At 50.8% G+C, this 26394-nt stretch overlaps 3 protein-coding genes across 3 annotated transcripts in view; 1 reads left to right on the top strand and 2 right to left on the bottom strand.

Annotated features, from left to right (window-relative positions):
- ACACB (acetyl-CoA carboxylase beta) overlaps nt 1–15082 on the bottom strand; it is a 125178-nt gene extending 110096 nt beyond the window's left edge. Inside the window, exon 1 of the mRNA XM_077765954.1 lies at nt 15048–15082. The gene's annotated coding sequence lies outside the window, so the exon portion shown is untranslated. The remainder of the gene's footprint in view (nt 1–15047) is intronic.
- A 154-nt stretch (nt 15083–15236) lies between these two features.
- On the bottom strand, nt 15237–25198 carry UNG (uracil DNA glycosylase). Its single transcript, XM_077765957.1, has 7 exons — nt 25004–25198; nt 24353–24554; nt 23703–23798; nt 21402–21499; nt 20694–20782; nt 18834–19012; nt 15237–16292 (listed from the first exon to the last, which is right to left on the bottom strand). Exons 1-7 carry the CDS (start codon nt 25135–25137, stop codon nt 16152–16154), a joined length of 939 nt encoding a protein of 312 aa, XP_077622083.1. The 5' UTR covers nt 25138–25198; the 3' UTR covers nt 15237–16151.
- Nucleotides 25199–25297: 99 nt separating this feature from the next.
- ALKBH2 (alkB homolog 2, alpha-ketoglutarate dependent dioxygenase) overlaps nt 25298–26394 on the top strand; it is a 6576-nt gene continuing 5479 nt past the window's right edge. The window contains exon 1 of the mRNA XM_077765962.1: nt 25298–25348. The gene's annotated coding sequence lies outside the window, so the exon portion shown is untranslated. The remainder of the gene's footprint in view (nt 25349–26394) is intronic.

Below are 26394 nucleotides of genomic sequence, written 5' to 3' on the forward strand. Positions count from 1 at the left end.
TCATCTCGAACAGAACTGTCCTCCATCACTAGTCACTCGCTAGCCACAAATGCTAAAGGACCCCATGCTGATGTATAACAACAACAACGCCTTCCGTCATCGTCATCGTGACACTTGCATTCAGGTCCTTATTTACTCCTCACAGCAATCCTGTGGAAGTAGCATTCCTATCCCGTGTCACAGATTGGGCGTGAAAATCCAAGGCCCAGAAAGGGGGAGTGACTTGCCCAAAGTCACACAGCTTGGAGGTATATGGAATTCAACCCTGTACTGCCTGACTCCAAAGCCTACATAAAAAAAAAATTTTTTTTTTTTAATGTTTCTTTATTTTTTGAGAGAGAGACAGAGCACGAGCAGAGAGAGAAGAAGACACAGAATCCGAAGCAGGCTCCAGGCTCTGAGCTGTCAGCACAGAGCCCGACGCAGGGCTCGAAGCCATAAAACGTGAGATCATGCCTGAGCCAAAGTCGGACGCTCAACCGACTGAGCCCCCCAGGTGCCCCAAAGCCTGCATTTGTAATAAGTGGAGGTGAGCAGGTGGCTGGTTCGGTTGGTTCATTGGCTACCCTACCTTCTTAGATGGCTGGAATCCAAAGCCTGGAAGTGAGAATCAGGACAGTTCTCAAACTAATCACTTGTCAGAACATCTGGGTCCCTGGGAGAATCCCAATCACCATTAGACTGAGCATTGATTATGTACGTGTTTGTGGTTTTGTACCAAATAACAAACAGAGTCGAGCAGGTGTGCGGCATGGGGGGCCACCAACCTGGGGACACCTTCGGGGAGGGAAACACTTATGAAAAGCCTATGAAATTTCAGTTTTCCCTGGCAAACCACAGGTGCTCAATTAATAGCTGGTGAGCCCAACCCCACTTTGGATGGGGTTGATCTACCGGCCCCAGCACGACTGGCCAGAATGGGTCCAGCTGGGCCCCTGCCCTGGAGAAACGTCAGAGGGGCACGTCCCCGCCTCCAGCGGAAAACTTGTTCCACAGTCTCCAAGGCTCACCGGGCTCCCCTGTCCCGCTAGAATCTCAGCTGAGCCATCTTGGTAGAAACTGTCAAAGCCAACTGTCACTCATGACCTAGGACCCGGGCCCCGGCCACCTTTGCGGATGGAATTCCACCCTCTCTGTTCCTTCTGGACCCGGGATTTTGCCTTCTTTCACCACTCACTCATTCATCAGCAGGTATCTCCTGAGCCCCTGCTGGGGTGGCTGCTGCTGCAGGAGACAAGGAGCAGACAGCACAGGAAGGAGGGGCCGTCGGTGCAGGGTTCTCCCGGCTGTACTAGCACACCTAGGAGAACCGCCACCACAGACAAGCCCTCTTTGCCGTGCCCCCTCCCCCCCAAAAAAAGCATGCAACTTGGCCTACCAGGTGAGGATGGAAGGAAGTGTGACTAGCCAGGCAAAGGGGCCCACGAAGGAAGGTGCAGGAAGAGTGCTGGAGGCATATGGTGCAGGAGCCACAAAGGCCTCAATGCAGGAGGAACCAGGAACTTTGGAACTTTCCAGGAACCAAACAGCCTGCCTGGCGCTGAGAGGGTGGAGAGGGAGGGGGGCAGCAGACAGGGACAAATTACTAAGCAGCATCATGAGATGCTTAAGGGATGCACACCTCCTTGGAGCAATGGGGAGCTACAGTACTAGAGCTGAGAACTGACCCTGCGGTCTGCCTGCCTGGACTGGAAACTCAGTTTTCCCATCTGTAAAATAGGGATGATAACAACCTCAGCGCCCTGAAGGGCAATCAAGTGAACTCCTATAGGTAGATTGCTTAGCTTGGCATTAACGAAGCATGTGATCAGGCATAGCTGCCGTGATTATTGTGGTTCTTTTCCTCGTGAAGTTTGCTACTTGGGGTACGTTGAGCAGCCCCCGCCTTGAAGACCAACGGGTTTTGGGCAAGGCGCTACCTTGATGTTGAACTGTGATGTGGTGGGAATCTCCTCCACCAATTGCCCCAGCTCTGCTGGCTAAGGCCTCCCCCATGCCTTGTCCTGGGGCAAGGTCACTGCGCTATCCAGGCTTAACTACGGTGTGATGTAACTCCTCCCAACCTGAGTCATCTTGACCTTCTGGGGACAGCTGTTCTCCTCCAAGGCCGGCCCAGAGCTTCCCACCAGCTTTGGAACTCTGGTCACAAATGCTGGGAGGGATAGAGAGAGCTCCGCGGATGGGATGATTTGCTTCTCTAAAAAGGAGTAACCTCCCCCCTGCCCCGTCCTTTGCAGAAGTCAAAGCGAAAATGGCTCTCGACACAGAATCAGAGGGTGCGGGGTGCAAGCCCGGGCACTGTGAGCAGCTGGGAAAGTCCGCAGTGTCAGTTCCGTATTTGAATCTTTGGACCTCAGTTTCTCAGTTTTGAATAACGCCAACCTCACAAGGAATCCCATAAAGACTAAGTAATGAGAACACGAGCTCGGGACAGCTTATATGCTATGTGGAGAGAGGGCACCAGTAGCAGTCTCGAGGGTCATTTTAAGGTTGCACAAACCTCTCCAGGCAGAGAGAGGGTCTGCAGTAAGGCCCATGCCCTCAAGACCCTCGCCAGAGTCCCAGGTGACAAGCACAAGCAGGCCAGCCTTGCTGACAGATCACGGTTTATGTCGAAATCTAATCTAGGTCAGTTAATTAAATTAAACTAAGACCCTGTCTACCGGTTGGATTACTTGCTAACTCCAAGTTCTATTTCTACTCTTTATTTCCTGTGCGACCTTCAGCAAATTTCCTCACCTCTCTGAGCCTTGACTTTCTCGTGTGTTCAACGGGGATGATAAGAATGGCTTCCTTGGAGAGATCTGGCGAGGTTTAAGTGAGCTAATATAGACAACACAAATGAGTGTTCTAATCACTCTCCATGATGCACCAGGCTTTGTGCTAAGTGCTTTACCAAAGATTAAGTCAAGCCACTGTTATTACTTATTTGAACCACTGCACAAGCCTCCTGACCCAGTTCCCTGACCCCAGCCCATAATGCACAGAGAAGCCACGAGACACTCGTAAACATTTTCTTGTCCCAGATTATGACTTTTTTAAGTTTATTTTTGAGAGAGAGAGAGAGAGAGAGAGAGCATGGGCAGAGGAAGGGCAGAGAGAGAGAGAGAGAGAGAGAGAGAGAGAGAGAGAATTCTATGCAGGCTCCATGCCACCAGTGCAGAGCCTGTTGTGGGGCTTGAGCTCACAAACCTCGAGATCATGATCGGTGCCAAAACCAAGAGTTGGATGGCTCACCGACTCAGCCATCCAGGTGCCCCCCAGATTGTGATTCCTAAGTATATTTCCCATAAAAGGAAGCACGACTATTGGGGAAATGGCTCCTTCCAGGGCTGGGGCAGAAGTGAACAGAAATGAACTGTGACTTCCTGTCCTGTCGGAACATGAGGACCCCGTAGCGGCTTGTGCTGCCAAAGAAAAGATACTGGGACCATAAAACAGTGATCACTGCAGCGGATTGAAAAGCAGTTTCAAAAATCATGTGGTCCTAACATTCCTTTAAACAAAACTTCACCGACACCTCGGGAACCCCCAGTGGTAGCCCTCATGACTGAAAATTGACTTATAAAAAAAAAGGATACAATCAAGCATTTCTTCTGCCTTTCCTGTATTTCAGGGTTGCCAGACGGTGGATGAAAGTTGTATGTTACAGAACAATGACAGCTAAGAAGGGAACCAGGACTGGGAAGGAGGAAACCACATTTACAGCCAGTAAGGAAATATGGACCCAGGCTCTGATCGCCTGTGGCTTGTGAGCTGTTTAGTGAGAGGCTGGTGAGGACTTCGCTATGGAGATCAGGCTCATATGTCCCCACGCTCACTGATGAGCCAGCGTCACCGCAGGCAGGATAACCCACACTATGTTCTTCTTGACGTGACGCAATAGAGAGTGAACAGCAGGGGCGCCTGGGTGGCTCAGTTGGTTGAGCGTCTGACTTCGGCTCAGGTCATGATCTCGAGGTTCATGAGTTCGAGCCCCGCATCAGGCTCACTGCTGTCAGCCTGTCAGCACAGAGCCTGCTTCAGATCCTCTGTCCCTGTCTTGCTGCCACTCCTCCACTTGAGTTCTCCCAAAAAATAAATATGAAGGAAAGACAGACAGAAGGAAAGACAGAAAATGAAAGAAAGACAGAAAGACAGACAGACAGAAAGAAAAAGTGAACAGCAACACCTGTGAAATGGTCTTGCCCAGAACTTGGACCCAAATTGACTGAAGCCTCCAGACCTAAGTACTTATGTGCAGGGACAGAGGAACATGTTAATGACACTCAGGAGGCGTCATCAGCCATATCCAGAATGTGGGAAATTCTATGGGACAAACGACCAGTTTTCCTGAGTAACTGCATTTAATAAAGGAGGGGTGGTTATTATAGACGAAGAGCGACTTAATAGGACCCTTTGTGGGTCCTGACTGCAACAGGAGAACCATTTAAAGATGTCTCTGAGGCCGGCAGAGGGCATGAGCGCCAACCGAGGACTAGGTTAAGGAAACACCATTCACGGTGTTGGAAACAGTCATGGCAATGGCTTGGAAAAAGTCCTCCTCCCTTTTAGAGGCACCTACCGAGGTATTTATCTGGCTCCGAGATTTGCTTAAACATACTCCAGCACCCTCCCCCCGCCCCCCAGCCTCTAGTTAAAGATAACTATGCCGAAGTACTCAGGGGGAAAGGTACTGATGTCTGCAACTGATGTGGGTGCAGTGGGTGATGGCTCTACTGTTCTTTCAACTTTGTCGTAGGTTTGAAATTTTTTCAACCTTTCTAAACATTGGGAAAAACATTTTGGTTTAAAAAATTAAAGGGAAAGGTGTATATGTGTGGGTCGACGAAACTAGAAATACAGAAAGTGGATGGTTATTGGTGAGGATGGTGAATACATAGGGGCTCATTCTGCCCTTTGCTCTACCTCTGAGTGTGTGTGTGTGTGTGTGTGTGTGTGTGTGTGTGTTTAAAAATGCTAATATTGGGGGGCCTGGGTGGCTCAGTTGGTTAGACGTCCACCTCTTGATATCAGCTCAGGTCATGATCTCGTGGTTCGTGGGTTCGAGCCCCGTGTCGGGCTCTGAGCTGGTGGTGCGGAGCCTGCTTGGGATTCTCTCTCTCTTCCTGCCCCGCACACTCTCGAGTGCACACTCTCTCTCAAAATACATAAACAGAAAAAAAAAAGTTAACTTTTTTCTATAGCAAAAAGTTAAAAAATAGATCCCACAAAATGCAAGGCACCCTGTCTATTGATTAAAACCTGTATATTCATACTCACAGGTAAGATTTGTTAGTACTTAATGTGTGCCAGGCTCTGTACTAGGCATTTTATAACCATGATCTCATCTTACTCTGTGAGATTGGTATCATGGGAAGCCTTTTTTTTTTTTTTTTTAATGAAAAGGAATCTCAGGGTTCAAGAAGTTGAACTTGTCCAAAGGTACTCTGGCAGTGAGCGGCTGAACTGAACTTCACCTTCTCAGGGGCTCCTTCATTATGCTCTTTGGTGGTCCACATGGCCCTGGGGATCTGGCCCCGGCCCACTCTCTGGCCATTGGTCTCTACTCAGCCCATGCTTGTAGGCCCATGTTCTGGAATGTTCTTCCCCACCACTGCTCCTGGCATAGTTACCTCTTGCTCCGTTTTCTGTCTCTGCTGCAATGTTCCCACTCCAGACACACCCTGACACCCACGGTCTTATTCTTGATGACATGTCCCTTTCCTTTGTGTCTCTTACCATATGCTGACCTGACCCTATGTTGTCACTGATACACTCACTCATCTCCATCCATGGAACAGAAGCTTCCTTGGGACAAGGGCTGGCTGTGTCCTGCCCCGGGGTCTGCAGCACAGCACCTAGCCCACAGAAGGGTCAGTGGCGCCTGCTGGATGCATCGATGCCTCCACCTGGCTCAGGTCCGCCTTAGTGTCCCGGCCATGCCTCCTGTCTCCCTGGAGGCTCCCCCTGCCCCGATGAGTCCCAAGGGTGTGGGTGTCAAGGTCAGGCGTTGGGCAACCACCTAGACAGACAGCTGAATCCCCACCACACCCTGCACTGGAGGCCAGGCTCCCGCCCTATGCCCTGATGCCTTAAGCGCTCAACACGGGGTGTGGTTACGCGTGAGGTCACTTTTACATGCACACCCGTCTTCCCCACTAGAAGGTAAACCCTGAGAGACCCAAACTCCAGGTCTGTTCAGATTTCCCAACAACTCCTGACACAGGCTCTCTGACCCCTTCCCCGGCAAGCAAGAGTTAGAAAAAAACGACTCTGGAAATAGGGCTCTTCTGTAAATCAAGGGCAGATATGGTGGGAGGCGTGCAGTAATCCCCCAACAAGCCAAGGAAATTGCTGAATGATAATAAAGGCTGGTGTTTGTTGGGCACTTCCTGCACTCCAGGTTTTAAGCTGTGCACCTCATGTCTGTTATCCCTTTACATGTCCACGAAGGCTCTAGGAAGTAATGTGCTCCCGGTTTTGCCAATGAAGAGATGAGGCAGAGGAGGGATCTGTTGCCCAAGGTCACATCATGGAGTGGTAGGGCTGCACCTGAGCCGTCCTGCCAGGTCTCTGTGTTTTCTTCATGCTCCCTCTACACCCGCCACCACCTCACCCCAAGGCTGAGTTCTTGCAATTGCCTGTTGGCAGATGTCCCTGTTTCAACCCCTCCAGAACCCCGAAGCCTGACCTTGGGCACTGTATACACACACACACACACACACACACACACACACACACACACACAGATGTCCCTGTTTCAACCCATCCAGATCCCAGGGAGCCTGAACTCAGGCACTGTACACACACACACACACACACACACACACACACACACACACACACCTTAGAACCCTGCATAAAAGCTCAAGCCTGTGACCCTGATCCGTCACAGGATCCTGCTGCCCGGGATTCTGAAGGAAAATTGAGGAGGGCACGAAATGAAATAGTTCCATGCTTCTCAAGAGGTGGCCTGAAAGATGGTCCCCATCCCTGCCAAATCCCAAAGTCACATTTTGGAGAGTGCTGCCGCAGGTTAGTGTATTCAAGGCTCTGAGAAGTCCTGCTGGAAAGGGTTCGGGCTCCCCACGGGTAGGCCAGTGTTTCCCAAACCAGAGCCCCCTTTCCACTTTACATGGGTTATTCCTCCAAATGGGAGGGCCCCAAAGTCCCAGTTTGTTGGGAATGTGGAAATAACAGGGCACAGCCTTCCTCCTCATACGGAAGGAAGGTCTGCTAAGAGCGGCATTTCCAACAGCTAATTATTCAAGTTACTACTAGAGCCTGAGACCCATATACTTCCAAGTGGAAAGGAGAGTGTGTGCCGGGAATATCACTCTCGCCCATGATTTGATGTGATTTGAGAAGGTGGCGCTCTAGTGAATCCAATACCCAGGGCTCCCGAAAGACTGAGGCTGTTTTCTGGGGCCCCGGCGCAGGTAAGGGGGCTAAGATGTGCTGAGTGGCCCAGAGACGTCCAGAAAGCCCAGAAAGACATCTGGGTGAGCCAAATGGGACTCTGCCATCTGTCATCTGATTGACCTGAGCCAGTCACGGGAATTCTCCAAACCTTGGTTTCCTGGTTGGAGGAATGGAGTAAATGAGGACCCCATCCTAGGACTGTCCTCGTGTGTAATTCAGCACTTAATGTGCTCCGACCACTCGGTAGTCAGTACCTTGGGTTCCCTTATGTGCCCAGCCAGGACTGTCCCGACCCAGGGGCCCTGAATAAACAAACATGGCCTATCTCCCTGGAGAATCCTCTCACTCTAAGGCAGCAAGTTTACTATGCTTACAATGAAGAGATCTATTGGAATAGAATGTGAAATGTGCATAAGTTTTCAGATAACATGCAGGATTTCTGACCAGACTTCCCAGCTTCCCCACTGCACGATGCGTGCTTCTCAAAAGACCCTTGAGTCAAGGCTCAGAGGAGGCTGTAGATTAAGGTATCCCAAAGTTTATGCAGGCACAAGCCTTTGAGGGAGCCTCCATTTGAAAAGATTAACATTTCTATTGTCCCGTAAAGATCACAGATCTCTCTCTCTCTAACTTACATCTCAGATTGAAGGTGATAAAATAGGGGCGCCTGGATGGCTCAGTTGGTTAAGCGTCTGACTTTGGCTCAGGTCATATCACAGTTCATGGGTTCGAGCCCTGTGTCAGGCTCTGAGCTGTCAGATTCTGTGTCTCGCTCTCTCGACTCTCCCCAGCTCACACACACACTCTCTCTCGGAAATAAATAAAACATTGAAAAAAAAATTTTTTTAAGATGATAAAATAGAGCTCACATAGCACCTGAGCAGGAGCAAAAAAACCCCTCTGCATAAAAGAAACTATTGGGACTATATCAAAATAAAAAGCTTTTCTACAGGAAACTATCAACCAAACAAAGCAAAACTTACTGAACGGGAGAAGATATGTATAAGTGATATATCCGATAAGGGGCCAGTATCCAAAAGATATGAAGAACTTACACAACTCAGCATTAAAAAAAAAATCGGATTTAAAAAATGAGCAGAGGACTCGAACAGAGATTTTTCCAAAGAAGTGTCCAGATGGCCAACAGACGCACGAAATCACTCATCCTCAGGGAAATGCACATGAAAACCACCACATCGCCTCACATCTGTCAGAACGGTTCAAATCAAAAGGACAAGAAAATAACCGGTGTCGGCGAGGATGTGCAGCAAAAAGGAACCCTCATGCACTGCTGGTGGGGAATGCAAACGGGCGCAGCCGCTGTGGAAAACAGGATGGAGTGTCCTCAAAACGTGAGAAATGGAAACACCACGTGATCCAGTAATTCTACTACGTATTTCCCCAAAGAAAACAAAAACACTAACTTGAAAAGATATATGCACCTCCAAATTTATTGCAGCATTATTTACAAGATAAGGAAGCAACCTGAGTGTCCATCAACAAACAGATAAAGATGTGGCATATATATATGAGTATTACTACAGCATAGAGAATATAGTCAATATATATATATAAAACAGAATATTACTCAGCCATAAAGAATGAAATCTTGCCATTTGCAGCAACATGGATGGAGCTAGAAGGTACTGTGCTAAGTGAAATAGGTCAGACCAAGGAAGATGCCTCTACTTTGAAGCTTTTAACTGGAAAGACTGGCTTCCCAGGAGCTCCCCTTCAGGTCTGGGCCAGTGTAGATGGTTGGTCACCTGACTTCTATGGAAGCCCTCTGATGTTAAAATAAGAATAATGATCATCACCTTGCTGCGTGCAAGGTGAAAGCACAAAATAGGTCTTTGGGAAACTATATGGGAAGTTTTATACCAAACTGTGCATAGTGGCTCTGGGCCAGGGGTGAGGGGCAGTTGGAAGGATGGTGCAAGGAGACACGTTTTACTCCATGCCACTTGAGTTTTACTCTGTAGCGCACTTGAAAAAATGACATCTAGAGGCACCTGGGTGGCTCAGTCACTTAAACGTCCGACTTTGGCTCAGGTCATGATCTCACGGTTCATGAGTTCGAGCCCCGTGTTGGGTTCTGTGCTGACAGCTCAGAGCCTGGAGCCTGCTTCAGATCCTGTGTCTTCCTCTCTCTCTGCTCCTCCTCCGCTTGTGTTCTGTCTCTCTCTCAAAATTAATGTTAAAATTTTTAAAAAAATAACATCTTTCTAGCAATGCGGGACCACTATAAATGCTTGACTCTTAGAATATGCTTTTTTTTTCATTTTTATTTATTTTGAGAGAGTGTGAAAGTGAGGTAGGGGCAGAGAGAGAGGGAGAGACTCCCAAGCAGGCTCCAAGTTTCGAGGTATCAGTGTAGAGCTCAACGCAGGGCTCGAACTCACAACTGTGAGATCATGACCTGAGCCGAAGTCAGACGCTTAACCAACTGAGCCACCCAGGCGCCCCTCTTAGAGTATACTTTAAAAACCATAAATAATTGTTTGAAAGATTGGACACCTGTAAGAACTAGAATAGTTTTCCGTAAGGACAGAAGCCTTGCGGGCCAAAAAAAAAAAAAAAAAAAAAAATCACAGAGCTGCCTTTTCAGTAAACCTAAGCCTAAAACCTTAACCCCACCATATTGGTTTCTGGAACCGATGAAGAGTTCACACAGAGATTCCCAACAACATAGCCATTCACAAACGCAGGGGGAGGCCCTTCTCTTTGATCTGTTACATTTCCAACCCTCACATCGGTCCCTGCAAACAGAACAGGAGGGACTGTCCCCCCTGGAGAGCCTGCACGCACACCTCTGCACAGGGAAATCCCCATCCACAGGGGGCACAGCTTTTCGGTCAGTGACCCCAGAGAGGGGTGAGCTCACTTACCCCCTGTCCCTCTGCTTTTTCTTTGCCTGTGTCCTCCCAATTACACGCTCGGGGTTGCATTTTCCGGGTTCCTTGTTTCCCGTGTGCCTGACACTAAGCCAGCTAGCTGCTCGCCACCGTGACCGTAAGAGTCACTTTTAGACGAACCGGCCCCTGCCGTTTAAAAATATCCCTGGAGCACTTAACCTTCAAGGCACCGAAGAGCAATAAGAGCCCAGGCGAAGTGGGACGAGATCTGGCACCAAACCAAACTCGCGCGGCCCCCCCGCCACTCCCAGAGGGCTCTGCTGGCCCCTCTTCAACCCCAGCCCTTGCTGGGTTTCATAACTGTTAGACAGCTAAAGCCATGGGGCATCTAAACTCCAAGTTGTTGTAAGCCACCTGAACAAAGTCATCCTGACCCTCCTGTGACACGCAGAGAATTAACTGCACACAGGTTGCTGGGTGTTTGAGAAACGGCTCCAGGTTCACGCAGCTGCCGTCAAAGGATCACCACGCTTCACTCCCCAAAAAAGATTCCGTAAAACCTTCTGAATGAAAATGCCACTCAACAAAATGTTTACTTCTTGTGGCTTTGGGGAGGGAAAAAAAAAATCCAACAAAACCCAACACCCCAAAAGCTCCATTTCCATTCTGGGTCAGCTCGCTCTTGCTAGGGCCTGGCAGGGAAGAGGGGCAACCTGGCACAGGCTGTTACAGAATGTTCTGCAAGAGGGGGGAGGGCTGCGGACATGTAGGACAAAGGTCACCTCCAGGTGCACACCAGAGCGGGGAAAGCAGAGGCCACACAGAAGGGCGTTGTGCTCTGACAAAAGGTAAGGGGGAGGGGTGTCAGGGTGGCCCCAATTTCAGTAAACCAGGAGCAGCAGGTGGAGAATGCTGTGGGGACCCGACTTTCTGTAGGACAGTTTAAATGGCAGTGGGGACAGGTATAAGCCAGAGGGACTTCCTCCACAGGCTTGTTTTCTGAGAAGGAAAAGTCAACAAATGGTGGATTCTTGGAACTTTCTCCACTGCACTTGTACGCGGGAAGGCACTTTGGGGCTGCTCCCGTGTGGTCTGGAAGCCTGGGTACCGTCAGCAGGGAGCAGGGACGGCCCGGCCTACGTCTTACAGGAGCAGGGGGTAAAATGATGCCCGGCAGGGGCTTAGCACGCTGCCTGCACGCCTTCCATCGCCCCTCGACCACGGCCCCTGCGTGACGGGGCCTCAGTTATCCATCCCAACCACCTCACTAGAGAGGGGCTCGTGTGATCGTTCGAAAGAGGCACGTTTCAGACTCTGGATGCATCCTGGTTTGTTTGTTTTTTTCCTGGGAGAGCTAGGACTCCGGGACATTCTGTAACCTCCATTTCAAAGTCCTCCCTGATGACATCCAATAACTGTCATCTGGGCAGAGTGTAAACAGTCACAAGAGTACTTGGCTTTGAAATCGGGCTCACATGGGTTCAAATCCTGGCTCCAGGCAAATGGCTGAGTCTGTTTCTCCATCCAGCCGCTTCAGCACGTGGTTGGGAAAAACGACACAAAACGAGAAACATCGAGCTTCTAGCATAGTGGCTGGTTCGTGGCAGGCACTTAGCAACGTCTTTCTAATGGAACTCCTTACTTTCAGAAAGACTAGAAACACTTCCTGCTACCCCTACTCACACGCACATGGAGAACTCGGTTCTGGTAGCTCAGCTCTCCCCCAACACGCTCTCTCTACCACTACAAGTATTTTCTAGAAGCCAAATGGTAGGCTGGAAACCAATTTTTCATACACTTGTCCCACCAAACACAACAGAAAAATAGATTCCTTCAAATACTTCTTAAATTCAGAAAATCACGTTATTTGCCAAAAAGAAAAAACTGAAGGGACCACACAGTGTAAGGAAAACGGCATCTGGTACAGGAAGCTGCTGGTGGGGCCACAAACTGGACACTTCACAAAAATCCCGATGTCTCCTTTTCACCCCAAGGACCAATTAAATCACAGTTTCTAGGGTGGGCCTGGCATTCATATTGTCTTGCTTCCCCAGGAGACAGGGAAACGAAATGGACCCCACGAAAGAAAAAGCTGGGGATCCCCCCTCTTACTCCTTGTCCTGCTTCTATTCTTCTTAGGACCTGCACCCCCACCCTATCCGTGCCTTCTTGTGAGGGACAAGGAGTAAATAATATCTTTAGAAACTTCCAGCATAACAGAGAACACCTCAGGCTGGATCAGGCAAAGCCTCTATGCACATTCCAGACCACAGGCGCTGGACATCTCGATGCCAGGATCCCTGGCCAAGGAATAAGTGACTTATGACAGACACGTGGACCCTGTCCTTGTTCTGACCCATTCCTGGATGCCTGGGAGGAAGGACATGCGCACCAGACTGCAGTCCTCGGTGGAAACCCCAGACCCCAGGCAAAAAAGAGGCTTCACCTTCCCCTTCCTTCCCAAGTCTTCCGTCTGTCTCTGCTCTCCCAAATCTTCCATAAAATGAACTCTGCACTCACTTCCTGCTGGCTTCCGTTTGATTTCATTGTGCCAAGAACCCCCTTGGCTGGTCCTGTGGGACCTCTTCGGGGTCCGCGGCCCCAGCCTGCCTGCGTCACCCAGGTGAGCATCTGTGGGGAGGCTGAAGGCATACAAAGGGGTGCTGGAAGCCTCTGGACACCGTCCCCCCGACCACAAAAGCCACTAGCGGAGAGGGACAGGAAAACACAGGAAAAATACAACTGAGCACAGTGTTGATCTCCTGGTCTAACCTGAGGTTGTGAGACTCAGATTCAAAGTATCGGAAGGACTCCGAGTAGGAAGAGAGGCCACTTAAATTCCAGACTTTTCTCAGCATGTCTCACCACCAATCAACATGCCAGCACCCTCCAAAGTGGCCCAGAGCCTCCTACCTGTTTTTCCTTGTACATCTCGAAGGCTGACAAGGATGAAAAGTCACTGCCAAACACTGAAAAGTTTATTTCTCCAAGTCCAAAACTCTACTTATTATGCCAGGTGCAAACTGAAGCCGACAGCAAATTTTAAGAGGGACAGGATGTCTCATGTAATAATGGGAGCATATTAACAACATGCTAAAGTCTAACAAAAAAAACTCTCACATTCTCTGACTTTGCCCTGCTGGACTCCCTTCAGATAGTGACCTTCACACGATTAGTTTACAACTCAGGGTTCCCGGGACATTTTGCATTAACGGACTTCCTGGTTTCCAAAAGCCCTGAGCAAATACTCCTCTCCTTGCTCGAGAAGGGAGACAGAACCACTGTGGCCGGGCTCTCCCCTGTTCCCACAATGAGCCACGCAGAACTGACCACAGATGGGCACCGATCCTGCAGACAGCTGAGTGGCAGCTCCTGGGACAGGTGTCTGCAAACTACAGCCAGGTCTACCTGTCTCCCTATGGCCCTTGAACGAAGAGTGGTTTTTACATGTGTTACAATGCTTGAGGTGGGGGAAAAAAATCAAGATGTCACTACATGTGCCAATCATACTCCGTCCCAATTTCAGTGTCAGGAAGTTTTATTGGAAGACAGCCACCCCTGCTTATTTACATTTATCACATGGCTGCTTGTTCTATGAGGGAGTGGAGTGGTTCTCACGGACCAGATGACGGCAGAACCTAAAATTTTACTACCAGACCCTTGGCATAGAAGCAGCATGCTGACCTCTGACCTAAAAGGCCAAGATTGCCTTTTATCCTTTTCTACAAATCTAGTGCTGTGATTGTAGCAAATCCCCAAACGTGAAAGAAAACCCCACTACACAGCTTAAAGTTCATCAAAGTGGGCCTTCTTTCTTAAAAACCTGTGATTAAAGCTGCATTTCTTTGGGGGGAGGAAGGGGCGGTCATAAACCACTGAACACACAGCTCTGTGTTCTGTTTGAAGCATCACTAGATGTCTAAAGTTCACTTTGAACTAAAGTTCAAACAAGAAAAAGCAAAGGAGTTTGCTTTTTGATTTAGGTAACAGAGCTCGGTGCCTCCCCACTACTGACGGCATAGTGCAGGGAGAGAAGCATCACAGCCTGAGTGACGTAATGTTTGTAGAAATGTTTCCTTGTTCCTCCATTGGATAAGGGAGTCCCCCACCCCAAGTCACCAGAGGGCAAACTGAGTACACATCTTTGTTTGGACCCTCCCGCTGTTGAAAGCCTGCTTGCCCAAGGCACAGTGTGCGTTCCCCCACCCTCCTCCTCAGAAGTTTAGAAAACTAAGGCCTCAGACTGGAACCAAATGTTCTCTAGCAAAAGGTTTCCAAATCCCAGCTCCTTGAGACGAGGTGGGGCCCTCAGCACTGGATGCGATCATTCTCGTCCACTTAAATACCAGCACGTGTGAACCAGGCCCTTCCGTAGCCTTCTAGCCTTCTGGCTTCCGTCTTCATCAGACACCCGGGGAGTCCAAGCTTTGACTGTGCCGGCACACCCTCCACCCCCCACTACCAGCCAAATGCTGGCAGGTCAATGGGCCATCAGGGTGTCTTCCCAGTGCCCTGGCCTCACACCTCCAGTCCAGAGTCCCAAGGAAGAGCCTGCGAACGCTAACAGCGTGGGGGCAGGGGCAGGGGCTCCCCTTGCACTGTCCCAGGGCTTGGCAGGACTCGCAGCCACGATCCCGGGAGAAATGCCTTTCTTCCGGCCACCTTCGGCCCTTTAGGATCTCCGCAGTCCCTGACGGCGTACGGGCCCCCAACCGCGGGGAGGCGCAGTTCCTGGCTGGGCTGGGGCCTGCCTCCAGGGGACCCCCCGGGAAGGCGCCCAGGGCTTACCGGGCCTGGAGAGGTGGGCGGCTCCATCCGAGGGGCGGGGCAGAAGGGCGGCGCGGGGGCGGCCCTTCCTGCCCACAATGGTTGCCTTGGAGACCCCTCNGCCCTGGAGCCCCCTCCGCCCCCGCCCCACCCCCGCCCGCACCTGAGGGCAGCCCAAGGGCGATAACATGAAGGGAACTGGCACGGAGGGAAACTTCAACAATCTTTTTATTCCCAAACTCTCTCGGGGTTAAACCCCCCCAAACACTAACATATCAACAGCATCTCTGACAGGGTGTAGGGCAGAGGTGCAGACCTAATAGACTGTCTCCCCAACAAAGGATTTAAAAAATATATATATATATACATCTTAAGTATTTTTAAAACAGCAGAATTCACCAGTGTTAGAAAAAAAATGTCCATGTAATTTCAGTCCATAAAAAAATAGCAACTGGGAGTCTGAGCTGCCTTAAAACCCCCAACTCCTGATACACCAGGGAAGAAAAGCATTTCCTCTTTTAAAAAAAAAAACCAAAACAAAAAAACCAAAAAACAAACTTCCCCCTTCTCTTTCTTCCAGTTCAACCTCCACGGTTGATTCCTAGGAACACCAGAGAAGGACTGGATACCTGCCCCAGCTCCCTTCCCTCTCCGTGTGCGAAGGCTCACGCGGAGATCACATTTCAGCCCTAAACTTCTGGGCACTTGCAACGTGTCCTTCCTTCAAGGAGGGGCCTCAGGGCTGGAGGGCCGATCCAGGGAGCAGTGTGCTTGGCCAAGAAGGGGAACACCAAGCTGGGCAAAGGAGGGCCTTGCTAAGTAAACACACCCAACACCTGACAACCTAAAGTCTAACTTGCCAGCTAAAAACAAGGAGCAGGAGCAGCGGGCTGTACTACAAGGTGCTTCTGTCCCCTGTCCCATTTTACCGTTAACAATGATGGAGAGAGGAGGCGTATGGAGTATTTGACCTCCTCTCTCTCCCAAATACCGTGATGGTATATTTTAGGCCAAAACCGTGTTGCAAAGGGTAGAGCTTCTGCCACCACTCTTGGCAAATAACTTCAATAGCAGCTTCTAGAAAACTGCCTGGGGACAGCCATCCCCCTCCCCCCCAGCTCAGGGTCACAGATCCTTCCAGTTGATGGGCTCCTTGCCAGACTTCTGCAGCAACTCATTGGTTTTAGAGAAGTGTCTACATCCAAAGAAGCCCCTGTACACCGACAACGGGGAGGGGTGCGCGGTCTGCAGCACGTGGTGGCGTTTCTGAAAGAGAACAAGAGAAGGCATCAAGGCTGGCACGTTTGGGACTCGAGGCTCCTTCTCTGCAGCAGTCAAGTGCCTGTATCTTACGAACTAGCAATCCCACCGCTAGGAATACATTCGCTAAGGGACCCATGACGCACAGCCCTACTCAGAGAGGCAGGCGTGAGGCTGGCACAGCGCAGGTCTGGGGTAACAAAGCCAGGGTCAGGCGACTGGCCACAAGCACTTTCTGAACTTGTTACAATGGGACACCACGAGGCTATTAGAATAAAGTCGAGCTACAGCAAGTGGAAGAAAAAAGTGATAATTGCACAAAAAGGTTTTTTGGAAAAATATCTAAGACACTATTAATAGTAGTTCCTTTAGGGAAAAGAAATAGTGGGAGGTATTTATTTACTTTCTATCTTCCAGTTTTCTGAATTGCCTGAATGGTCTACAAAAACGCATCACTTTGATTTTTTAAATGGCAACTGCAGTTAACAGAGCAGGAAGACTACGACCCACAACCACGCTTGTTTTCTTTCTTCTTTTCTGTATTTAAATAAAAACCATCTCTGGGCACCTGGGTGGATCAGTCGGTGGGCATCCAACCTTGGCTCAGGTCACCATCTCACGGTTCCTGAGTTCAGTCCCTGGCACCGAGCTCACTGTTGTCAGCGCAAAGCCTGCTTCAGATCCTCTGTGCCTCCCCCCCTCCCCCCACTGCAAAATAAACAAAATATTAAAATAAATGCTACCTCACAACTGTCTTCACGACATCCTTGCCTCCAAACACCTCCACCCAGAATGGGGCATAATTAAAGCCGGGCAGCACACTGAGGTTAAGAACTAGAGCCTGAAGGGGCCCCTGGCTGGCTCAGTCAAAAGAGCATGTGACCCTTAATGTCAGGGTTGGGGGTTCAAGCCCCACATTGGGGGTAGTTATTACTTATAAAAACAAAACCCATGGAGCCCAGGGCCAGATGGCCTGGGTTCAAGTTCTGACTCTGCCATGTCGTGTGGCCCCAGAGAAGTCAAAGTGTCCAGCCCGCACTCTGCTTCATCTGTAGGTGGGAGAGAGCGGCCAGCTTGTGGAGATGCCAGGCAGGAGCACAGAAGCCCGTGTGTCTTGATGCATCCTGACAGGTAATGCAGCTTCTAGCAGGCCGTTTGCCATGCAGCTGGGGCCCTGAAAATGTGAGCCATGCAGGCTCTGAAGAAAAGAGTCTCTGGACCCAGGAGGCACGATATTCAAAGGCAGGCAGGGAAGTGGGACACAGGGAGGAGGGGAAAGTGGGGGGGGGGGGTCCAGTCAGCCTGAAGTGGGGAGGAGGAACTGCGGCTGAGAGGCAGACCTGGGCGTGCTCGTGCCTGAGACCCCACCCGAGGCAAGGCCTTCCAGAGGGACCGCATGGGACACTCCAGCAAGATCCAGTGAGGGCCCGGGCCGAGACAAAGGCGGTAGGTGGGGAGGAGTCTGAAAGCAGGGGAAAGGCTCTGAGCACCTGACAGGGTGCAGGGTGGGGAGGCAGAGGAAGATGTCAAATACAGGATTGGCTTTCTGGGTGGACACGTGCGGGCGGGCGGTACTCTCCAGCATCTCTCCAGCGTGGGGAGTACGCGGGAGGGAGCAAGTTTAGCAAGGCAGGCTGAGGAAAGGAGAGCGTTACTTGGGAAACTCGGAATGTGATGCGCCTCCTGTGTTCTAGCACCGAGCAGACACACCTAGTACTCAGGAAAGCCACCCGGCTGGACACGTGACTTGCTTCCCATGATCAAGCTTTTATAATTGCTTCCTGTCAAACCAAACTATTATCGGTAACAGATTATAAACACTCGGGAGTCAGAGCCAGGTGGCCCGCAATCTCCCTACGGCGCGGAGATTGCTTCCATGGACCCTTCTTACTTCCTAAGAGGATTAGATCTCAGCAGATAGTTCCTTCCTGCCAGATTTTATCATTCCCTGCCTCAAAACACCTGAAGACGCCTGCATCCTTCACAGAGACCCTCTATAGGGAGAGAAGCCGTTTCACCCAACGCCTACTCAGTTGCCGTTCACAGAGCCGTGGGGAGAGGTCAGAAACTGAAAGCCTTTGGTGGCAGTGCCAGTGGTGAGCAGGGGGACTGGCATGTTCTTAGGGGAGGCGACTGGATTTAAGGGGAGGAGGGAAAGGGGACATTCAAGAATGGCTTCTGGTCTTTCATCTCAGTACCAGGTACGCAGGCTCTTGTGGATGTAGAGGGAGAAGAACAGAGGAGCACATGGGGGGTGCGGGGTCCTTGTCTCCTGCACCGAATGGTGCCCATATCACTCTGTGCACATCCGCCCACGTTACCAACACTGCTGAATCAAGAGCTGGCCCGGTGCTTTCCTCCCAAGCAAACCATTCCTGTCATTTGTCTGAATTTTGCTTCATTTTCAATGGCACACCTGACCCTAACTCTAAGTCTCTAAGAAAAACAAACTTCATCTCAGAATGTGGGTTTTCCAACACCACACAATAGAGACTCCGAAGATTTTCTAAACTGGCTTAAAGCGTTTCAAAGACAAAACAACCATACCCTATCGATGGCACTGCCCTTCTTCTGGGCGTAGGAGCCCCACAGCAGGAAGACCAGCCCACTGGAGTTCTGATTCAGCCAGGACACGACTGCGTCGGTAAACTGCTCCCACCCTCTCTCCTTATGCGAATTGGGCTGATGTGCCCGGACGGTGAGGACTGCGTTGAGTAAGAGAACACCTACAGAAGACACACACGGCAGAGAAATTGATGAGAAGACAAATGAGCCAGCCAGGACGCCTGACAACAGGGGCTGTGCCCGTGAGGTGGCTCCTGGGTCCAGGGTGGCACAGCAGTCTCAAATCGGCTCCCAAAGAAAGCAAGCATTACAACAAGACTGCGGAGCACCTCTGGGCAAGACCGGAGAGCATTGTACTTTCACCTCTGCAATTTCAACATCTTCTAAGTGTGTAACAGTGAATGCGCTTTACATCAGTCATCGGGGTTGTTTCAAAAATACATCCCAAGGGGGACACCTGGGTGGCTCAGTTGGTTAAGCATCCGACTTCGGCTCAGGTCACCATCTCATGGTTTATGGGTTCAAGCCCCACACTGGGCTCTGTGCAGACAGCTCAGCCTGGAGCCTGCTCTGGATTTGGTGTCTCCCTCTCTCTCTGCCCCTCCCCTGCTGGTGCTGTTGTCTTTTTCTCAGAAATAACATAAAAAAAAAAAAAATTAAAGGGGCACCAAGGTCGCTCAGTCTGCTAAGCTGCAGACATTGCCTCAGGTCACGATCTCAATCAAGGGTTGTTGAGTTCGAATCTCGCATTGGGCTCTGTGCTGACAACTAGGAGCCTGGAGCCTGCTTTGGATTCTGTGTCTCCCTCTTTCTCTGCCCCTCCCTTGCTCATGCTCTCTCAAAAATACACAAACATTAAAAATATATATACATATCCCAAGTGATAATAAATAATTCCCAAAAGGTAACAAAAGGAGGCTGAAATAGTTCACTGGAACATATGTAACTATAAGAAAACAGACAGTAGGGGCTCCTGGGAGGATCAGTTGGTAATGCATCCAACTTCAGCTCAGGTCATGATCTCACCATTTGTGGGTTCGAGCCCCACATCGGGCTCTGTGCTGACAACTTGGAGCCTGGAGCTGCTTCAGATTCTGTGTCTCCCCCTCTCACTGTCCCTCCCTCAATTGTGCTAGAGCTCTCAAAAATAAATGTTAAAAATTTTTTTTAAAAATTCGTGCATATTCTTTCCTCATCCTGGTTACAGTTTATTTGGGAAGGAAGGGCCGTCTGGGTGGCTAAGTCGGTAAAGTGTTCAACTTTGGTCAGATCAGGAGCTCTCGGTTCACAAGCTGGAGCCCCACATCAAGTGCTCTGTGGTCAGCACAGAGCCTGCTTTAGATCCTCTGTCCCCCCCCCGCCCCTCCCCAGTCTGTGCTCTCTCGTTCTCTCTCAAATATAAACAAGAGAAAGAAAGAAAAGTCCTGCAAATGGGTATTCAACAGAGAAAAAAACACAACCTGAGTGTTGAAACGAGAAAGGTGAGGCCACCTCCCAGGTGGTCAAAGTTAGCAGATAAATGTAAAAATACTAATTACAAGGGCACTGGCTGGCTCAGTCGGTGGAGCGTGACTCTTGATCTTGGGGTTGTGCGTTCAAGGCCTGAGATTACTTAAAAACAGTAACAAAGAACAAACTTTTCTCTGAAATTACAATTAAAACACGAAAGAAAGCACCAGCTCTTTCAAAAGGAGACACATTTTTTGACTTGTCGAAATGCAGCCAGGCTGTGGGAATGCTCTGGCTCTGAGTTCTTTTACAAGCATGAGCAAGCAGGGCAGACAAGGGAACACCGTGCTGTTATCTCCCGGAACGCATCTAGCAGGCAGGCGGGCGGCTTACCTTGTCTGGCCCACCCGGATAAATCTCCATGACCAGGATGAACAAAACCATCTATGTCTGTAGACAGCTCTTTATAGATGTTTTCCAAACTGAAAATAAGCCAGGAAAAAAAACAGAAAACAGGATTGAGCACAATTCTGAAAACCCGGTAGCCTCCAACACACACGTGGATTCTGGCGTTCACCGCCAGCCCGTGGAGGGGAGGGCTGAATGCACCCAGCGGATTCGTGTGGAGGCATCACACTCCCCTGACCCATAACCTTGCCAAAGACCCTTACACTTTGGTCTAGGCTTGAAGTTAAGGGGAAGCGCTTTGGACGATTTAAGTGAATCAGACCAGGAGTTACAACCTCTCTCCCAATTAATGCTTCCGGTTTTAGATCTTTGCGTATTTGTTCTTACACATTGTACGTCAAATTCTCCAAAGCAGTGGTTTTTCATCAGGGGTGATTTTGCGTGCTGGGGACTTCGGGCACTGTCCAAAAGCACCCTTCACTGCCATTTTACCAGTGCCCTCTAGTTCTGGAGGGGGCGGTAGGCACCCTTCAGGGCACTGAACGAAACCTTTCCTGCAAGAAGACCCAAGCCCTGGATGTTGACAGCACCGAGATGGAGAAGTCCTGCATAATGGCTACTAGAAGTCCCCCGAGTGCACCTCTGCAAGGCACACACCTGCAATCACACGGGCCCTCTGTGAAGTGCGCGTACCTGGGTGGCGGTGGAACGGGCCTTTGAACGCTAAAGCAGAGCCCGTGGGCTTGATTGGGTCCGTGATATGGGTCCTGCCCCAGGATGACAACCTTCACCTGTGAATGGCAGGTGGCAAGAGATTAAATGCTGTCATTTACACGGGCACCTGCCTGATAACCTGTACAAAGGACCGGGATGAGGAGACAAGGAGCTCCCCCACCCAAGGGAGAGCCCCCGAAGGAAGAGGGTGACCCAGCCACCATTACTTCCTATTACCAAGTGATCCTTCGCTCAGCACCCTGCTGCACGGCCCCGCTCCTTCTCGGACGCAAGTGCGTGTGCAAACAGGTTCAGGGCTACCTTCTCATCCCCTTCATTTCTCACATTTTAAATATGTGTCCTCGGCACAGGTACAACCGTCCAGAAACACACAAAGTGGTTCATGGTCTCCCGCTCTTCTTTATCCTGAGTCAACCCTGTAAAGTGACCTACACAACTGGGGTTATCGTACTCCTCACCCTACATCTTCTTCATATTGTGCCTTTCACGCATCCTTCAATCCTAAAGCACTCAGTCACTGAGAAGCAGTTAGCCTGATTCCTAAACACTTTCTATTACACAAAGAAAACACTGCAGCAATCACCCTAAGTTGTAGGTCCTTACACAGTTTCTGTATCTATGGAACAGACTCAGAAGAGAGGAGGTGCTGATCCCAGGACGGGTGTATTTTACAAATTCCCACTGGGAAGCAATTCAAATTCCTACCAGCAACATGGGAAGATGCTGGTTCCCCCATATCCTCTGAGGGATGGATCAGAAGAGGAGGAGGTCAAAGGCCTTGGAGCAGGTGGCAACATGTAATGAAAATGAGGTCACTGTCACAGGCAGCAGGATCATTTGGATCCAGTGCCGGCCTTTCTCTTCATTCTCATGCTTCTGTCCTTGCTGTTCCTTCTCAGAAGCTTCTCCCGTGGCCAAGAAACAACACATCCTTCAAAACCCAACCTTCAGACACCAGGAAGTTTTTGTGGGCCTCCCTCCCTGTTCCCCCATGGGTGCACACTCCGTCCTCAGCATAGTCTCCCTCATGAAGCGGCCGGTCCCAGCAGGCAAGCTTTTGGGTCCCGGTCCTGGATAAGGGACAACCCTGAAGGTGCCACTAAACCTGCCCGTCTGCAAAGACCACTCGCTGGGCCACATGATCCGCAGAACTTTTGTGTGCTCCTCTTTTCGTCCCTGCTGACATTAGTCACTGGTATCAAAACAGGAGCCACTGTTCAAACAGGGCACAAACGGGTACTGTATTTAACAGGACGTGGTTTAACTTTAGAAAACCACGAGCTATAGTCAAAGCTCTTGCTCTATAGTGAAAAACTGTCAAGTCTGCTAAATGTTAGGTGTGGCGGCCTTATCTAAATGGGTTGTTCACCTAATTTCACTTCTGTGTGATTGAACACATCCAGTATTTATTAAATCACACGGTTCCTGCCCTCAGCTTACAAGATGGGGAAGGGAACAGCATAAGAACAAAATATAAAATCTCAAGCCCCGAGGTGGATGTAGAGATTACTCCAGTAATCTGGAAGAGACCCTAAATGCGCTGGAGAGGAAAACCAGATCACAAAGGCAGGGGACAGCAGGCTCCAAGGAGGTGCCACAGATGGAGCTAGAGAGGATTCTTGTCACTCTGTCCACCTCTGAAGTGGGAGAGCTGGGGGTGGAGGGGAAGCTGGGAAGAAGGCCACTTCACGTTCAGCTTCCGTTGTTCGTACAGTGTGAAGCCATAAACAAGCTTCTGACCAGGAGACTGAGGCAGCCGCACTAAGCCAGTCAGCAGCCGTTGTGCGAAATGAACCCCAGCAAAGGGGTCTGTTACCAGGAGAGCAAAACTGCTGAGGCCAGAAGAGCTTGAAAGCATCACCTATGAAAAGCAGTGTGGGCAGACAAAAGGAATACCGAGCTCCAAGTCAAGGTGGGTGGGCGATCACCAATTGAAAAGACCTAACTGCTTCATGCCTCGGTTTCCTCACCACCGTAAGATGTAACACTGGCATGGGGCTGGCTTCAGGATTCAATAAAATTCAAAAAATTTGAGCATATAGACCCAAGGTCTATGTATAAATTTTTTTTGTTTTGGCTGCCCTGACGGCACAGGCTAAAAGCTAGAGAATTAACAAGCTACAATATAGCCAGCCCAAACTCACAATTTCGGCATTTATTACTCAGTTATGGGCAGTGACTTAATTCCGGGGCCATTGACAAATAACTATGTGATTCCCGCCGCCCCTTTTGCCAAAACTCACCGACAACTTTACTTACATGTCTTATGTCACACATTTGGGTCCAGGTGAAGACTTGGTGTGGGGGCGGATAAACGGTGTAATGTTTTCTTTCTTCTGCAACAAATCCCATGAGCTGATGTAAAGACAAATTAGACTTAAAATCAGATTCTCATGGAAAAGCACGGGAATTCATTAATAAAACTTCCGATGTAAGCAAATGGCAGCATTATCTAGCTCTTTGCAGGGTTTTAGATCCAAGTTCTTTTGAAAAACAGCAAGGAAGAACTGTACTTGCGGGTCACCAAAGAGGTCCCGCTCCAAAGTCGGGCTACCTTTCCCCGCGGTTTGGACAGGGTCCTGGCGGCTTGGACTTCCTCTTGGCGCCACCCCCTCCCTCCCCTCTTTTCATAAAGGCTCAACCAGTGTCCTGCAGGCTGAGGTTTGCGATTTTACCATGCAGCTCTTTCCTGGAGAGCGGACCAATCGAATGGTTTACAAGAACCCCGATCATCTTACAATGAACTTTTCAAGCGTGCGAATGCAACACACCATGGGTGTATTTTAACTTCTTGGCGCAAAAAGGACGTTAAAGAAGGGCCTGCAGAAGCCTAGGAAAGCAATATCCTTCAAACGCGGGCTCCGCAAGCTGTACTACGAAGACAATGGGCCCGTGGCCTGCAGGCTTACCTTTATGAAATATGGTTTCCCGAACTCCGCGCTGAGCTGCTGCTTCCAACTCTCCCCGAAACCCACGGGCACGTTGCGCGCGGCGAGCCTGAGCAGAGCGGCGGCCTTGTTCCTCTGGATGCGGACCAACTGTTCGGGGCTCAGCGGCGAGGTGGGCGGTGTGCCGGGGTCCTCCTGCCCGGCCCGGGCCTTCTTGGCGGCGCTGGCCTNCCGCAGCTGCCGCCCCCAGCCCCACAGCCCATGGCGCAGCACGCCCATCCGCGGGGACGCAGCCCGCACAGGCAGGTCGCAGCAAAACCGGCTGCGCCCAGTTTTGGGTCGTGTGCTAAACTATGGCGGGGAGAGGGGCAGGAAGCAAGGCCCGCGGCATCTCCGGAGGGGTTCGCTGGCCGGGAGGCCGGGACCCAGAAGCCCCGCCCCACCACCCGCGTCCCCATGTGGTCTTTTCGCGGCAAAACCCCCCCGGACTCCCGCCCTCTCTCCTCTCTGATTGAACGCAGGGCCGAGGGGGCGACCCCGTCGCGTCTGATTGGCGCAGTGGGCCCCGCGGTCCATCCCCATTGGCTGGCCCCTCAGAATGGCCGCCGATAGAGATGCGCGGGCTGTTTTGAACACGTGCAGGCTGCTTTGAACACTCGGACCCAGCTTAACGGGTCAGCGGCGCATCCCTCNGCCGGTCCCGCCGCCACGCCGGTCCCCGGGTCGGCCGGCTCGGGGCTGCGGGCACGTCGTTTCCCGGCGGGCTTCGGGGTGAAGAAGGAGTAGAGGGTCTTCTGGCCAATCATCCCGGAGGCGAGAGTGAACGCGCGCCGCCCGGGACCCCGCGGTGCTTGCCGGCTGCGGCGGTCCGGAATTGGCGCCAAACAGCCCGCGCATGCTCCGACCAGGGGGGCTGGGCAGGGGGCGGCGGGGGGTCTAGTGCGCATGTGCTGGAGGGGCCGCGGAGCGACGCCCCTGGCTCCAGGTGGGGCCTGGAAGCCTCTGGCGGGAAGGCTGGTGAGTTTTCTGCTTCATTCATTGTACTTAGCGGCCACACCCCTGCCCGGGGGCGCGTCCCATCACCTCTCCGCTGTGAAAAGGAGTTGAAAGTACCTGCCCGTAGGGTTGTCGTGGGGGGTGAAATTAGCATTAAAATAGTAATTAATTTGTTTTGCCCTTACGTCCGGGTCCACACCCAGTTTTCACAACCTATTTTTACTAACTATAAACTGGGGCCTAGTGCGGTCCTGCGTTTTGCCTAACCTGTAAGGTGTGGTGGAGACTACAACTGGGGTCTTGGGTAAATTCCAGAAACTTCCCAGTACACCTGCGACTCTTTTTTTCGGCCCTCCCTCCTGGCGTCTAAACCACCTACGGGCCTCTTGTTTCTATCTCCATAATAAACCCAGATTCAACTGCTGCTGTTGGTCGCCTGGCCGCAATCCCCGGCCGGCCGCCCTCCTCTGCCGGAGAGTGATGGTTTTGAAATGCAAACGACATCGTGGTAATCCTCGGGTAAAATCCTCCTAGTTTTCAAATGTTTGAGAATAACCCCCAGCCTCTCACCCTGCTGCCAGAGCCGCTTCCCTCTCTGACGGAAGCCCCAGCTGCGAGGTGACTGAATCGGGCCCTGAGCACATTCACTGCCCAGTCCAGCCTGTCCCTTGTCTGGTCTGTACGGCCTTGCACACGCTGTCCCCCCACCTGGTAAGCTTTGGGTCTGAAAGGCCTCCTCCTCCCCCACTCTCGAACTTGCCACTCTCTAGCTTCTGTATTATCTATAATTATTTCCTTGTTTGTCTTCATCTCCAAAATTGAACCCTGCTGAGGGCAGGGACTTTATCTTCTTACGGGTGTGTTCCAGCGCCTGGGGCAAGGAGCCCGGTGTGCACGAAGGAGAGAAGCTCCCAATTCAGCTTCATTTGCCCTTCCAGCCACTTTGAGAAAGAGGTCAGCGCTTTTGGTCTAAAGTGAACCGTGCACTTAAGCACGTGCCCCTGCAGTTCACCCAAGTGCAGTTAAAATCTGCATTCACACAAAAGCTTAAACGTGATCGGATACAG

This window comes from Crocuta crocuta, unplaced genomic scaffold (genome assembly GCF_008692635.1).
Source record: "Crocuta crocuta isolate KB4526 unplaced genomic scaffold, BGI_CrCroc_1.0 scaffold339, whole genome shotgun sequence".
NCBI lineage: Eukaryota > Metazoa > Chordata > Mammalia > Carnivora > Hyaenidae > Crocuta > Crocuta crocuta.